General features: G+C 37.5%; 1 protein-coding gene across 3 annotated transcripts in view; it reads right to left on the bottom strand.

Annotated features, from left to right (window-relative positions):
- The window catches only part of LOC117175964 (E3 ubiquitin-protein ligase Nedd-4), a 398,451-nt gene that overhangs the window by 154,710 nt on the left and 227,777 nt on the right, over window positions 1–15,964 (bottom strand). For all 3 annotated transcript variants that reach the window (XM_033365849.1, XM_033365848.1, XM_033365850.1), the window contains exon 8: window positions 12–282. In XM_033365849.1, coding sequence (XP_033221740.1) covers window positions 12–282 — 271 coding nt within the window. The remainder of the gene's footprint in view (window positions 1–11; window positions 283–15,964) is intronic.

Genomic DNA, 15,964 nt, shown 5'->3' on the forward strand with positions numbered 1-15,964 from the left:
TAAGAACTTACTATGATCAATGAAGAATATTCTTCCGTCAGTGTGTACTCTTTCTTCCCACCCTTCTGGAAGAGGTCCGAGTTGATCTAAATCATTTTTTACAGTAGGATTATTAAAATAAGGCATTGGACTTGGGATTCCAGTTCTCGGGTCAACCCACGTTGTTGTTCTTTCATTGTGATCGATAAAGAATACTCGACCATTAGGTGCTAATTGCATACTCCAACCTTGAGGAAGTCCATCTCCATTTATTGTTGGTAGTGATGGCCTAGGACTTTCAACCTACAATAAAAAAATTAGTTAATTCAGGTTTGGGTTAAGGATCTATGAAATAAAGACTTCATATGAAAACTTTAAAAGGTTTATTCTATCAAAATTAAGAGCAAAGCATCGAGCGACTGATCCGGTCAAAGAGCAGCAAGGAACCGATTTCGGGTGAGAATATCGTGTGCCTGTAAGAACGAGTAAGTATTAATGATAAAAATAATACAACTAAATACGAATAATAAGTAAACGATCTGGTGATGAGAATATGATGTAACTAGGTTAATATATGTATATTATATTATTAATCCTTGCCTACTTCTTTGTGAAATATGACCGATAAAAAAAAAGTAAACTTTTTATTTTCGTGTAATTCACGTAGTTTTATTAAATTAGTATCTTGCGTAGATTAGAAATCCAGGCTAAAATGTAGACCCTGCCATCTTGCACTTAACTAAAACTATTTTAAAAAGTCATCAACCTCCGCTTAAAATACTTCAAATTACAAACTTTTGCAGTTATGATCCACCAACCACTGTTTAAATTTTATATAAATTCAGAATAAAGTAACGAAAATTAGCTTACATTATTAGAATTTAATTCATTTTGTGACTTCTATTATAATTTCATTGCGAGTTCGAACCAATTTTTTATTAAACAAATTCTCCCAGTAGAGTTCCTTAATAATAGATTGAATTATTTCAGGACTCATTTTTATAAAAAGAAATATTTTGGGTTTCAATCGTGTGAAAAACTACGAATTTTGCCGACGTTTCGTGAACATTGTTTCTCTATGTTTTCTTGGAAAATTATTATGTGTTTTTGCAACGACTGTTGTTTTGTCAAATAAAATGTTATGCCCTGTTTCGATATGATGTTCAGTTATTGCTGATTGCGTGACATGTTTCAGCTTGACTTTATTTTCATGTTCCTTTATACGTTGGCTCACCATTCTCCCGGTTTCTCCAATATATACTTTGACACAACAACAAAGGATTTTATATATTCCTGGATCACTGAGAGGTATCTTTTTTTTCTTTAGGGTTATTTAGTAGTTGTCCTATTTTCGCAAGTAGTTTAAATATGGTTTAGATGTTATGTTTGTCGAGAATTCTTCCAGTTTGTTTTTATTTGTTCTGTGACACCTTGAATATAGGCTAGGGTGGTGGTCTTTTTTCTTTCTCTTTCTTTCGTAGGTTGTGTTGACTTGACTTTGAGTGTACTTTCTTATTGCTGATCAATTTTTTTGATCTGTTATGGTGACAACTCTGTATACAAGGGAGTTGATGATCGATTGTTTTTTAAATGGGCGATGGTGGGAGCAGCCATGCAGGTATCTATTTGTATGATTGGGTTTTCTGTAAACTTCATGTCCTAACGTGTTATCAGATCTCTTGTAAACTAATACGTCCAAAAAGGCAATTTTCCATGTTGTTCAATTTCCGTGATGATCTGGATATTAAGATGTAATCTGTTGATGAAATCAAAAAACTTATTTAGTTCATCTTGTCCATGCCGCCAGATGACAAAAGTGTCATCAACGTAACGGAACAAAAATTTTGGTTTAAGTTTGGCTTGGTTAAATATTTTAGTTTCTAGATGTTCCATAAAGACATTGGCTATTACAGGTGATAATGGGAATTCCATTGTTGCTCAAGGTTTTTTCATAGAATTGGTTATCGAAAGTGAAGTAAGTATTATGGAGACAGTGTTCTATCAAAAATACGAGCTCGGAAGGGAAGTTTGTAAAAGATTTAATAATATCAATAGTATCAGAGATTGGTACTTTGAGAAGGGTTTTTGTTTTACTAACTACTATTTTTGTAGGGTCCTTTTTAAGTTGTGTACATGTATCGTCAGTTAGAAGGTCCATGATTTTGTTGTTCTAGTCTTCATTATTCATTATTAATGTTGAGTTGCCTTTGTCTGCCGATAATATTATAATGTCATAATTCCCATTGAGTTCTTTAATCGCAGATTTTTCTCCATTTGTTAAGTTTGAGGAGGAAACTTGAGCTTGGCATAAAACATTGACCGTCCTACGTCGTATTTATTTCGCTGTTTCGTTCTAAATGACGACACATACAAAAAAATTAAAAAGGACCCTACAAAAACAATAGTCAGTAAAACAAAAACCCTTCTCATAGACTCTAAACTTGACAGCCAAACATTATCTAAATTAATACTTGCTAATTCCATGCCTCCAAGACTTTATGGTCTCCAAAAAATTCACTAAGATGTCATTCCATTCAGACCGATCGTCAGCGTAATAAGCTCATCAACTTAAAACCTAGCACGCTTCCTCGCTATAAAACTAAATCCTTTTACAGGAAACTCTATCACTCACGTCCGAAACTCATTTGACTTTATCAAAAAGAAACAACAGATTGACATTGAACTTTTACAAACTTTCCTTCCGAGCTCGTACCTTTAATAGAACAATGTCTCACTAATACTTACTTCTCTTACAATAACCAATTCTACGAACATACCTCAGGGGCAGCAATGGGATCCCCAATCTCACCGCTAATATCCAATATCTTTATGGAACATTCAGAAACTAAAATCTTCAACCCAACCAAACTTAAACCGAAATGTTGGCCATCAAACTCCCTTTTACTATGTGTGCTCTCTCCATAACAGATAAGGATAACTTACGAAAGGAATTACAAAATAAAGAGAGAGAAAAACGACCACCACCGTACCCCACACCATAACCTGATACCTCAATTTCAGGTCAGACCTGAAAAAGTGAACTGCAATGTTCACGAAACGTCGGCAAAATTCGCAGTTTTTTGCACGATTAGAACCAGAAATATCTCTTTTAATTAAAATGAATCGTCGTGAAAGAATTTAATCTATTATTAAGTGCCAATATTTTCCACTAAAAAGGAGCATGAGCGCCAAAGTTTAAAATTACAGAAGGCCATCAAGACCAAAGTTTGAAATTCTAGAAGAACATAAATTCCAATACTTTTCACTCAAAATTTTGGCACACCAAAAGTACATAAGTACCGAAGATTAAAATTACAAAAGTGCATAGGCGTCAACATTAGGTAAAACGGCAACAATGGACACAACAAAATGACATGAGCGTCAAAGTTTGGAATTCCTAAAAAGCATAAGCGCCAAAGTTTGGAATAAGGAAAGGGCATAAGCGCCAAAATTTGGCACACCAAAACGGCATAAAATGCAGTTTATGATTCCAAAATGGCATAGACGAAAGCATTTGAAACACCAAAAGGTCATGAGCGCTAAAGCTTGGAATTCCAAAATAGCATAAGCGCCTATATTTTACACAACAAAAGTGAAAAAAAATTTTCTACACCTGATCTGCTCTATCTCCATAAGATTATATGACACTTTCGATTTTCCCCCTTTTAACTATGAGACAGGAGACCCACTTTACTATCAGATCAGTGGAAAACAAATTTATTTTCAAATTATATCTGTCTCAAGGAAGCATAGTCCTGTTTAGAAATATTGCCTAGTTCTCGATCCAAAGACCATTTTGAATAAGGATTGATCCCAAGTTTTTGTCATTTTCAACAAAGGGAATAATGGTATCCAGAAATCATGACTTCAGGAAGGAAGGCTATTCATATACCGCCCGTGCATCTCGATTTACTAGATCAATAGTCTCTTTGATTTTATCAGGACTACACTGCATGCAAATGTAGAGATCGTCCACAAAAAAGCATATGAATATTACCGTACTTCGATCTCTCACCGTATAATCCGTTAGCACATTATTTAAGGTCAGAGAGATATGAGGAGCGTATCGAATGCCTTACTAAAATCAAACAGGGCCATAATTGTTACTATCCGGTTATCAATTTCTCTTTGAATGGCATCAGCGACTTTAAGCATTAGGGTCTACGTACTTAAGCCACGCCTTCAACCAGAATGATAAACAGGCAAGATGTTTTTTATTCAATATATTAAAAAACTTGATTTTAAGAGACAACAGAGGATACCAATAGGACGATAATTTCCAGCATGCAGAGGAACCGCGATCTGATTAACAGGCTTTATGAAAATCTTCACACAGTTTTTCGAAAAAGCAGAAGAGTATGGAAAATTGGTGTGCCCTAGTTTTTATGGTATCTGACGAAGAACCCGGAGTCAAAATTAAAAAATTAAAAATAGCGTTTACAAAAATACGAGGTGAGAACTTAGAACTTCCAAATGGCGGAACCAATATGGTGAACCAAAATGAAAAAGTAATGTGATTTGAATGAAAATCAGTACTAAGTGGTCCTTTAGGTCACTGATGATGAACCTAGAATAAAAATTGAAAAACTCAAAATAACTGATTCAGTGCGGACTGAAATGCAAAAGTCACTTGATTTGAATAAATGTAAGTACTGAGGGACTTTTTAAGTTCGCTGATGAATAATCCGGGGTGAAAATGGTGACATTCAAACTGCCGCATCCAATATGGCGGAACGAAATGCAAAAGTCGCGTGATTTACATGAAAGTCAGTAGTGTGGAGTTTTTTGGTCGCTGATGGCAAATCTGTAATTAATGTAAGTATGAATGTATTTCATCTGTAAATACGAATCTAATTTAAAATTATAGAATTACAATTAGCTCATCAAATATGGTGTGCTAACTAACTTGTGCAAATATGTACGAGCAATATTTTCAAATAAGTGTCTCTTTTCACTCGGAAAGTATAAAGGTCTCTACCCCAACCTTAAATGTGTCCATCAGGTACTGAGTCATGCCACGTAGGGCCCAGCTTCATTCGCCTCTTACTGTTCGTGAGGTTCACTTCGAAAGTTGGGCTTGTTGCAAATTTGCACAAGTCTGGTTTCTTAGGTTGTAAAGTGGGTGCTTCGGAAAAACTGTTTATAACTTGCGCAGCAGCCTAGCGGGTGTGCAAACACTAGACGCTTCTTCTGATACAGATGAAAATTATAGCAGCGACTCGGAAGGAGATGAGGACGAATTTATTTTGTCTCTCACATTGAAAATATTGAGCAGGAATTGGATGATCAACTTATTGAAGAGCAACTCATACTGCATTGTGATGCAGTATGCGTTGGATGCACTACTTTTTCGGAATAAGGAGTAGAATATCTAACTTTTAGCTCTGTATTAATATGTTATAATAATATTTTATAATTATTAATGTTTAAACAATAAACAATATTATTACTCATTAGTTATTAGATTTTTAAATGTGTTTTCCTTTCTAGATTAAGTATTAACTGATTTTTCTATGCTTAAAAAACACAAGTGTGGCTAACACGTATGCACAGATGGAGTGTGGTATCCGCGGGTTAAATAACACGTTCATTCTGCAACACTGTACCGACCAAAATTGCTGATAAATCTCTCTAGCAATCATTCCAAGTGAAGACTCTTTTTATTAACTATTTTTTTTCATACTTTTCTGTCCTGGTATCCTTCTCTAACTTCTTTAACGTCCATGCATTTTTTTATGCAAGCCCTCGTGTTTCTGTTGCTTTTTATGTCTCTTCTAATTCGGGTTTAATTAATACATTTTAGCCATTCTTTCTGCGGTCTTCCTCTGGACACACTGTCATTTACTTTACGAATTCTGATTCACAGAAGATGATAATTTACGGTAAATCATATTGCGGCAGGTCAGATTACAGCAAGTCTCATTTGTGAGAAGTCACATTGTGGCAAATCCCATTTGTGAAAAGTCACACTAAGGCAATACACATTTACAGAATGTCACATTGTGGCAAGTCACATTGAAATAAATCACATTTACGCCCATTCACATTGTGGCAAGTAAAATTTGTGGTCGCATTTATGGCGAAAATTATATTCCGTCTTATTAATACCACTATTTCGAATTCCTAATTTTTATCCAAGATTCGTCATCAGCAACCTAAGAACCCCCTTAATACTGAATTTCATTTTAATCACGTAACTTTTAAATTTGAATCTACCATGTGGGATCTGCTACATTAAATCCGCCATATTTGATCCCCTATTTTTAATTTCACAAAATTTATTCCATGTTAGTCATAAGCTACTTTAAAAAACTCTTTAGTACTGTTTTTCAGTCAAGTCATGAAATGATTTTTCATGACGAATACAGAATTATTCGATTCTACTAGTTTTGGCACACTACGTCGATATCTAGCCTACCAGTTGACTGGATAAGTCCCTAGGCCTGAACAGCCCTCTAAGGAATAAATTATACACACGTTGTACAAAAAATGTAAGAACTCTGGTCAAACGACGATTATGAAGTTGGTAAAAAAAATAATTACAGATGGATAAAGATAAAACTTAAAACTTAATTGTTAGATAACTAATATAACCTATTGATCTTTTTGCAGGGATTTAATGAGTACAATGCTAAGTTTAATACTAAAGCGCAAAAATTTATTAAGTAAGAAAAATTAACAAACTAACAACTAACAATTTATTAGTGCGAAATTTCCAGATTAGAATGATGAATGCTGCATAAAAAGTTACAGAATGACTTTTTAAAGTGATAAGGCGAACGTGCATTCCTCATTAATTCAGGAAACTTATTCTAAAGACGCGCTCCCCTCACCATAAACGATCTTTGCAACTTACAAGATGAGTGACGTGGAAATGTAAGGACCGTTTTTCTTACACGAAGCCTAGACTGAGCAGGTAAAGTCACATTTCTGTTCTCAAAGGTATCTAAAATGTTGATTATATTAAATACCTTAATTAATATTAAGTGGTTTCGTTATAAAAGAAGATTGTAAATTAGATTGCCCGTAAACAATAGTCTTCTCTTAGTAACAATCAGAAATCCCACCCGTTGCCGATATTTTGTAATATTTTAATATATACTTATATACATATGCAAGATTTCTTATTTGGGTTCCATTACGGTTTATGGATTGGGTACAGATAAAGGACCCCGCACTAAATGTATGGGAAAATGGCTTTCGGTGGATTTAGCTGAAACTTTGTAATTTTTAAGGTTATAAGTGCCGGATGAAATATCCGTAAAAAATCCAAAAAATTGACAGTTACAGCGCTATGCGGCGCTAAGCGCTCAAGATCAGTGAATAAAAGGAATTACAACAGATTTTGTTACAAAAGCAATGTCAACATAGAAATCACGGTTCCGATCGTGATCTGTTATATTTTCACCTACACTGTTGACTCATATCGCGCTTCTCAAAACGATCAAACGCTAAGCGCCCAAGATTTTAACTTTACTAATTAATCACTACTTTAAAGGCAGAAATGGTACCCAAAGTAACATTAGTAACTAGTGCGCACATACCGATAATAACATTCTACCCTTCGCAAGAGGGTTGAACGCTAAGCGCTCAAAATCAGCGAATAAAACCAATCCTAGTAACTTTAGCGACAAAAGCGACGTCACTCTAAGAATCACGCATCAGAAAGTAGTCAGTAATATGTTTAGCCAAACCAATGAGTTATATTGCGCGCTTTTCGAAACGATCAAACGCCAAGCGCCCAAGATTTGAACTTGACTAAGTAATTACTTTTTTAAAGACAGAAATATTATCCAAAGTAACATTAGCAACTAGTGCGCACATCGATAATATCAGTGTACCCTTCGCCAAAGGGCCGAACGCCAAGCGCCCATGAACAGCGAATAGAACCAATCCTAGTAGCTTTAGCGACACAAGCGATGTCTGTATACGAAACACGCATCAAGAAGTGGTCAGTACATGTTTAGCCAAATCATTGACAATATGAGTCAACATCGTTCACACATATAGCGCGCTTCTCCGAACGGGAAAACGCTAAGCGCAGAAGATTTGAACTTGACTAAGAAATCACTTTTTCAAAGGCCTTTCACAAAAGAAATGACAGACAAACATACCGTCGTCGATGGAAATAATGAGTGAATGCTGCATAATGAACGACTGTCAATTTTTAAAGCAAAAACCGAACGACTTCAGAATGAGCGACGAACTGAAAATAGGCCTAATGACTTAAAAAAAATTGATACCTCGGCATTCACTTATTATAATATTAAACATATATAATTAAAAATTTGTCATGAGGACAACCGCAGGATTTCGCCGGGAGCAGGTGCTAATCTGGAAAACTGCACCCAATCCCAGCGAAACCACGGTAAAATTTTTGCCATAACTATGTCTCACGACCGTGAGATAGGTGGTTACAGTTTGTAAAACAATCAATACGACGATCCAGCAAAAGCCTCGTGCACCCTAAGAACACGGAGCAACCCAACGACAACCGCCTTCTGCATTTTTCCAGCAAGTCTTTTAGCATATTGTTGACACACAGGAATGCTTTTTAGGCCATTAGCAAGTGTAAGCTTGGCACCATCAAGAGCGCCAATGATAAGGACGATTAGTTTAACAGAATATTCCGGGTACAATCGTTGCAACTCCCTTATAAAGTCTCGATACTTCTCTTTCTTTTCATGCTCCTTGGCTACGATGTTTTTGTCAGCTGGTGCCTAAAATTCGATAACGAACATGGTTCGCTTCTCGAAGTCAAGAAGAACCATGTTAGGCGTCGAGTGAGCAACAGAAACTGTCGACAATATAAAGTTCCAGTATATGCGACACTTCCCATTCTCAACAATTGACTCAATTTCCCTAGGAGCATTTAGAGGAGCGATATTAAGGTTAATGCCATAGGAGTGACAGAGATGGTAATAAAGCACTCTTAGTGCCGCATTGTACCTTTGAATGTAGGTCGTTCCCGCGTGATTTGGACAACCAGATAGTATGTGAGCTAAATGCTCGGGGTGTGCATGGCACGCCCTATAGCTATCATCGGGAATGTCTTGGCTCAAAATGTGGCGACGGTATATTAAGGTGGAAATGACACCGTCTTGGCATGCAAAAATGAAACCCTCTGTAAGAGACTTTAATCCGGGCGATTTAAGGAAAGCAAACGTTAGCTCACAAGACATTGACTGATCCTTCACATTTTTGTGGAAGATACCGTGCATCCTCTTATCGAGGAGCTGTTCACGAAAATTTTTCTCTTGTGCTTTCTTAATCCGGGCTTTCAGGAGTGAGTACTCGAGATAGATAAGATTTGATGCATTTTGCTCGCCCCTAATACTAAAGTTAAGTCCCAGTGTTTCAGCAGCCTCCCCTACTCCTATTGTAAAGACATTCAAGATTCAATGTTTCGCGACACCCTGACCGCGTGAGATGTACAGTCGCGGAACAGTAAACTTGAGACGCATGCTTTTTTCACGTGCATAACCTTTCGTATGCCGATGTCAAGGGATCTGAGCTCGTTCGTCGTCGATGCTTGTATCTGCTACGGAGAGTATCCTTTACAGATGTCACATCCTGAATGCGGCTCTCCGGCACGCCCAGGTACGTATAAGTCTCTCCAGCGCAAAGGTGTCGTACAGCGCTTCGATCGACGAGCTCAGGGTCTTCAGTGATGCCATTAAGTTTTCCTCGCTTGAAATAAACCCTGGCGCATTTGTCTAGCCCAAATTCCATTCCTATTTCCTTAGTATACCGTTCGACAATCCCTGGAGCTAGATGTAGTTGCTCTTTGTTTTTAGCACAGATTTTAAGATCGTCCATGTAAAATACTCTAAAAGGTGACCTTGTTAGTTGTCAAACGATTTTTTCCAGATGAGATAGTAAATCTGGTTTTCCAAAGCGGCATCAATCACTCTATGCACCTCACGATTGGCGGACGAACCTTTAGGCTTTCCAAAAGACAGATGATAAGTCTATAGGAGGTTGAATCGCAAGCTTTCCAGGAATCAATCCAGTCCATCGATAGGTCAAGCTGGTAGGATGCTGCATTTTTGCAGACAAAACTATCGATGAGTAGGTTCTCCCGACATCCGGCTACGTCTTTCTTTGAGCCGCGTTGTTCATACATTTCTGGCCACACAGGTTCAATTGCGCAAACAATCCTATCATTTAGGATAGCTGTGAATATCGTATTCAGTGTGTGCAGACAAGCTCCTTGAAGCTATTTATGTTCTCTTAGTCTTCGTCCGGTCTATGCTGCACTTCGTAGACTTCTCTCAAAAATACTTCGACTTCCTCTGGTTTGGGCGGGTTGTCGACAGTAACTGGAGGGTCTTGGAAGAGTCGAGATGGGTCAGAGAGAAACTGTTGATTTTCTCTGACCCACCTCTCTCTGCTGTAGACTTCTCTTAGCGTCAGATAGTATCCGTATTCTCTCAACAATATGCTGCCTGCTGGTCAGCAGCTTTGACTTGTTAAGTGTGTTATAACAGGTCCGAAGTTCGCGCGCGTACTTGTGAACCTTGGCGGTAAAATTTCTGCCGGATGTGATGTAGTCAATCCCACACTGAATGCGGGACGCATAATGTCTTGCCCAGCCTATCTTTATGGCAAGTTAATGCATTCTTCTTTTGGCCTTATGATCAACCATTAGTTTTATTTTACGGTTCATATCGGCCAAAGCTGTCGCTGCATTATACACGCAATAATTGATAGCCCAGAGGTCGGACACTGAGAGAAAAGGTTGAACACATTGAAAAATTACCTAGTTCGTTAGATAATTTATTAACACTTATAATGTCGAGGAATCGTAGGATAGACGGTTCTACCGAGGGTCGTAGCAGCAGCATTGCAATCCTCCGTTTAGGATAAGTTGCAGCACTCGCATCGTCGACAACGGTTTACGAACCGGCAGATAAGCCAAGCCTGACGCAGAGCATGCTGCCACTCGATACTACGAGTCCCCTGGGAGGATTCCGACTCGCCTCAGGTGTGGCCCGGCAACTCTTGGTTGCAGGGCTGCGCCGAGCCAAACTCATAAGTAACAATGCTGTTACACCCCCCTGTCCAACCCGGGAGGATTTGGGTGTATACCTGAATTTTCTGTAAATTCCATACGTTTTTTTCTCAAGTATTCCGTTGTCCTGTTGTCGAAGTTAAGTTAAATTTCGTATTCCACATCTTCTGTTTTTAATCGGCACGGAAGATTTCATTTTTGCATGTCAAGATGGTGTGATTTCCACCTTAACATACCGTCGCCACATTTTGAGCTAAGATATTCCCGATAATAGCTGCAGGGCGTGCCATGCACGCCCCAAGCATCTAGCACACATACTATCTAGTTGTCCAAATCATGCGGTTTATTACCATCTTTGTCACTCTTAGGGTATTAAGCTTAATATTGGTCCAATAAACGCTCCAAGGGAAATGGAGTCAATTATCGAGAATGAGAAGTACCGCATTTACTGGAACTTTATATTCTCGACAATTGTTTCTGTTGCACACTCAAAGCCTTACATAGTTCTCCTTGATTTCGAAAACCGAACCATGTAATCGAATTTTCGGAACCAACTGACAAAAAAATCACAGCCAAGGAGAATGAAAAAAAATGTATAGAGATATTATGAGGGAGCTGCGATGATTGTATCCAGAATATTCTGTTGAACTGCTCGTCCTTATTATCCGCGCTCTTGGGGGTGCCAAGCTTTCACTAACTAATAGCCTGAAAAGCATCTCTGCGTGGCAACAATGTGCTAGAACACTTGCGGGAAAAATGCAAAAGGTGGTCGTCCTGGGGTGATTTTTATCCGTCTATGGGAAACATTTTTCATCATAAGGGTATGCTGTTTTAGAATTGTACAAACAAAAAGTAAGTCATATGAAGCAGCGGGAAAAGGTGTTTTTTGAACAGATTTTAATCATATATTACAATCGAACTTCACATAGGTTCGAACAAAGGGTTTAAGGGTTTGTAATTAGTAATTGTTTTAAATATATCCTTGAGCAAAATAGGTATCGCAAATTAGATACTAAAACATATAAAAATATTAAACTTGTGTATATTAATATAAATGAATAAATATACATGTGTGTGTATCTATGTATGTATGTATGTACATAGGTGAAGGTGCCTACCGAGGAGGGAAAGTGATACGGACACTAAAAGAAAAGGTTACACATATTGAGAAATCACTTAGTTCGTTAGATAGATAACACAGCACCACAAAAATTGAAGTGTCCCAGAAGCGAGACCAATATACCTTTATGTTTTTGGGGCCGCTGAAACCGAATATGACCTCAGAATTGCTTCATCAGGTCAGAATTTTTTTCTTACCTTAAAATAAGAGCTCAAATTTTCTGAATTTTATGTATTCAGAATTACATCAATTCCTACAATAAATTACGACGTTGAATTATCACAAAATGCAAGGAAGAGCCAAAACTTAGTAACTGTTCACTGTTTACCTCAAATGTGACCAAAAATTTTCGCACCCTTATTCAGCCCCGTAAAAACTACCCCTTAAAAGGGTTTTACCTTTCAAAAATGTATATCTCTGTTATATGATGCATTGAAAAATGTTGAATGTTATGAATATGTTATGAGCTGTTCAATCTTTATCCCTAAAAATGTTCAACCTTGTTCACCCTTAAAAACCACCACTTCCGAATGGATAAAAATTGAAGAAATTTAACCTTCACTTTTATGACTTTAAGAAACAAATTTGTGGACGCACAATTTTTTTTGACTAGTCAGCTATTGAACTACACAAATTTTTACTTCTTCACGCTCTCAAGAACTACCCTTGGATAGGGTTGGGTATCTTATATTCAAAGAATTCACAATTTTATGGTTCAAAATTCATTTATTGTTTTTTTACTTGTACAGATAGATTCTAACTAGTTTGCTATCCAACTACAAAAATGTTAAACCCCTCTGCACTCTCAAAAATGACCCCTAGAAAAAAAAAATCCCTTCCCACAATTCCTGGAGAGGATGCTGTCTTGAATGCTTGTCATGGCTCAGATTTTTTATCATAGCGTGCTCTTTTATTTTCAAAAGTCCTCCACAATGGCATCTCTTTTCTTTTTCCCCCTCTTTATTTTTTTGGTAAATCCTCTTTTGAAGACCAACAATAGTCAGCCATCATACTGACATCCCATCTTCCCTGGTATCTCTCTTCTATTACTTTGAGATCATGGTGAAATCTTTCACCTTGCTCTTCGCTGTAGGCACCAAGATTGTCAGGGAAGTAATCAATATCGGAATCCAAGAAGTGCAACTTCAAACTCATGTGGCGTCCCATTTTTTCGAAGTTGTCAACCATTTTCCGAACTGCTTCTTTGTATTCGGCGCTCCTATAATTGCCTAAAAAATTTTCAGTTGCTTTCTTGAATCTCAACCAAGCTTCTTTTTGTACTTCTGTCATAGTTGCTTTAAAATTTGGATCTTTCATGACTTTTCGGATTTGCGGTCCATCGAAAATACCTGCTACCAATTTGGCATTTGAAAATTGTGGAAACACCTTGCCTACGTATTGAATTCATTCCCCTTCTTTGTCCTAAGTCTTCACGAATTGCTTCATTACACCTAGTTTTATATGCAGAGGTGGAAGGAAGATTGTTTTTGTCCACTAAATGCTCACGAAAAGCGTTGTGGGATCCAGATTTTAAATCTGATCTACTTTCCCACATTTTTTTGTATGATGGTTTTTTGAAACTTTATATTTGATCATTAAGCTACGTGAATATGAGTCAATAAATAGTCTCCACTGTTCTTTCACATAGCAGTCTTTCTTTAAAGCATTCATTAAACCGGGAATATCACAGCAAAATACCAAAGAAGATGCCTCATATTTTTTGACAAATGCTCGAGATTCTTTATCTCGATCTCGCTCAAATATAACCTTCGTACCTTCAGCTAATAAGTCCTTTTTTCAAGCTTGATGCTAAAACTTCTGCGGCTTCTTTCGTCAATCCTAAACTTCTAACTAAATCATTTAATTCCTTCTGTGTGTACTCTCCTTTTTCTTTCTTTTTAGTGTTATGTGGTTAGAAGTCGCGGCCACTCTCTTCAGACTCGATATCACTATCGCTACTCTCTTCACATTCGATATCGCTATCGGCAGTTCTGTCGCTCTCGGTATCGCTTTCGGCAGACCTAGAACTTTCGCCAGCCTCATCACTCATTACATCGATTTCCATGCTCTGATGTGCATATTCAGCACACGTATCCATCTCTCCTAAGCTTTCGTTCGTGATATCTCCTATCATGATTGGCATTTCTACTGTCGGTACTGTTGCATAACATAGTTTCGATTTATTTTTTCGATTGATACCAGTCGTGTCTCTCAAGTAAATATACAGTACATAGAGTATCAGTACATAGAGAAAACTTTTTTCTCTAGAGGTACCGGTCCCACGACTCTCCGGAGATGAACAACTCCCTTGCTAGGCTAGTGTTCACCGCATGGGCCACCGAGACTCTTCCAGAGTGCGAGGCGGGAATCGAACCCGCAAGCCGAAGGAGTGGGTCCAAAGCCTACGCTTTAGCCCCCACGACCATCGTCCCACTTTCAAAGATTTAAGTGTTTTCCGCTATTCCAAGGATATAACATTTTACGACAGGAATCACATACAACTTGGGGTACCCAGTTTAGATCTTGATTGATTACATCAAGATTAAAACACTTTTTATAAATTGTTTTAATATTTTCGTTAATCCGACGCCGATATACTGGAACTTCGAATTTTCCGCAGATATAACAGAAAGAATCTGATTTTTCTTGACAATCGTGTGATAGTTTAGTGTGAGTAATTTTTGTTTTCGTTGAAATTTCCATGTTATGTTCTTAAATCCGCGCGTTAGGGATTCTCTTCCAATCGCAGATGAGTCCACCGTTCTGAGAATGATAACCCCAATACCTCTCCAGCTGGGTACCGGGGCTTTCCGGCTTCGATGCCTCAAATGAAGCGCAAATCGAATCATCCACACATCCTTTTCAGCGCAGCATCATCGCCCACAACTTCATACAGATAGCAGGTTTTTACTGTATCGGATAACCCGAATTACCATAAATCCCTGAATTGTTTTTACAAAACAAAAGAAAAGCATGAAAAGCAAAGTGGGATTCTCCTTTTGACATTTTGATTTCTTGATGAGAATATTTTTTGGCTTTCGATGTATTTAAAGCAGGGCCGCCGTCACATTTTTAGCCCGAGTGGGTAGTAAGGAGAGGGGAGAGGTATGTGAAAGACTCGAAATACAAAAAATATTAGAATTTCAGGTTCTGTCCGAAAATTTCGAATGGGTAAATACCCACACGGATATTTTTCGAGTGGGTAGTAGTACCCACACGACCCACGTCAACCGCCGGCCCTGATTTAAGACAAACACCATGACTTTCAGGATATATGAAGATTAAATTGTGCTAAGGTCCCTAACATGATCTAATAAATAGATGAGTTACAACAATGCGAAAATTAAAATATATCATATGTCTGTTCCGCAGACAAAATAGCACCAACATATGTGATTGTTTACTAGAGGACACGTGTGCAGACATTTTTTCATTTGCTTAAATCTCACAAACGTTTCAAAATATTGAATTCTTTGGTAAGGTAGGTAAAAAGTGGACGGCTGATAACATATTCATAAAATACAACATTTTTCAATGCATCATATAACAGAGATATACATTTTTGAAAGATAAAACCCTTTGAAAGGGTTGTTTTTACACGGATGAATAAGGGTGCGAAATTTGTTTGGTCATATTTGAGTTAAACAGTGAACAGTAATTAGGGTTTTGCACTCTCTTGCACTTTGTGATGATTCAACGTCGTAATTTATTGTAGGGATTCATATAATTCTGTATAGCTTAAATTCCGCAAAGGGGGAGGGTCGGTAAGGCCGGTTTTTGGCCTAATTTATTTTTGGACCAAAAAATCTGAAAAAATCATGTAGTATCTTATAAGTATCCCGAGTCGATTG

Source organism: Belonocnema kinseyi, chromosome 7, assembly GCF_010883055.1.
Source record: "Belonocnema kinseyi isolate 2016_QV_RU_SX_M_011 chromosome 7, B_treatae_v1, whole genome shotgun sequence".
In the NCBI taxonomy this organism is placed as follows: domain Eukaryota; kingdom Metazoa; phylum Arthropoda; class Insecta; order Hymenoptera; family Cynipidae; genus Belonocnema; species Belonocnema kinseyi.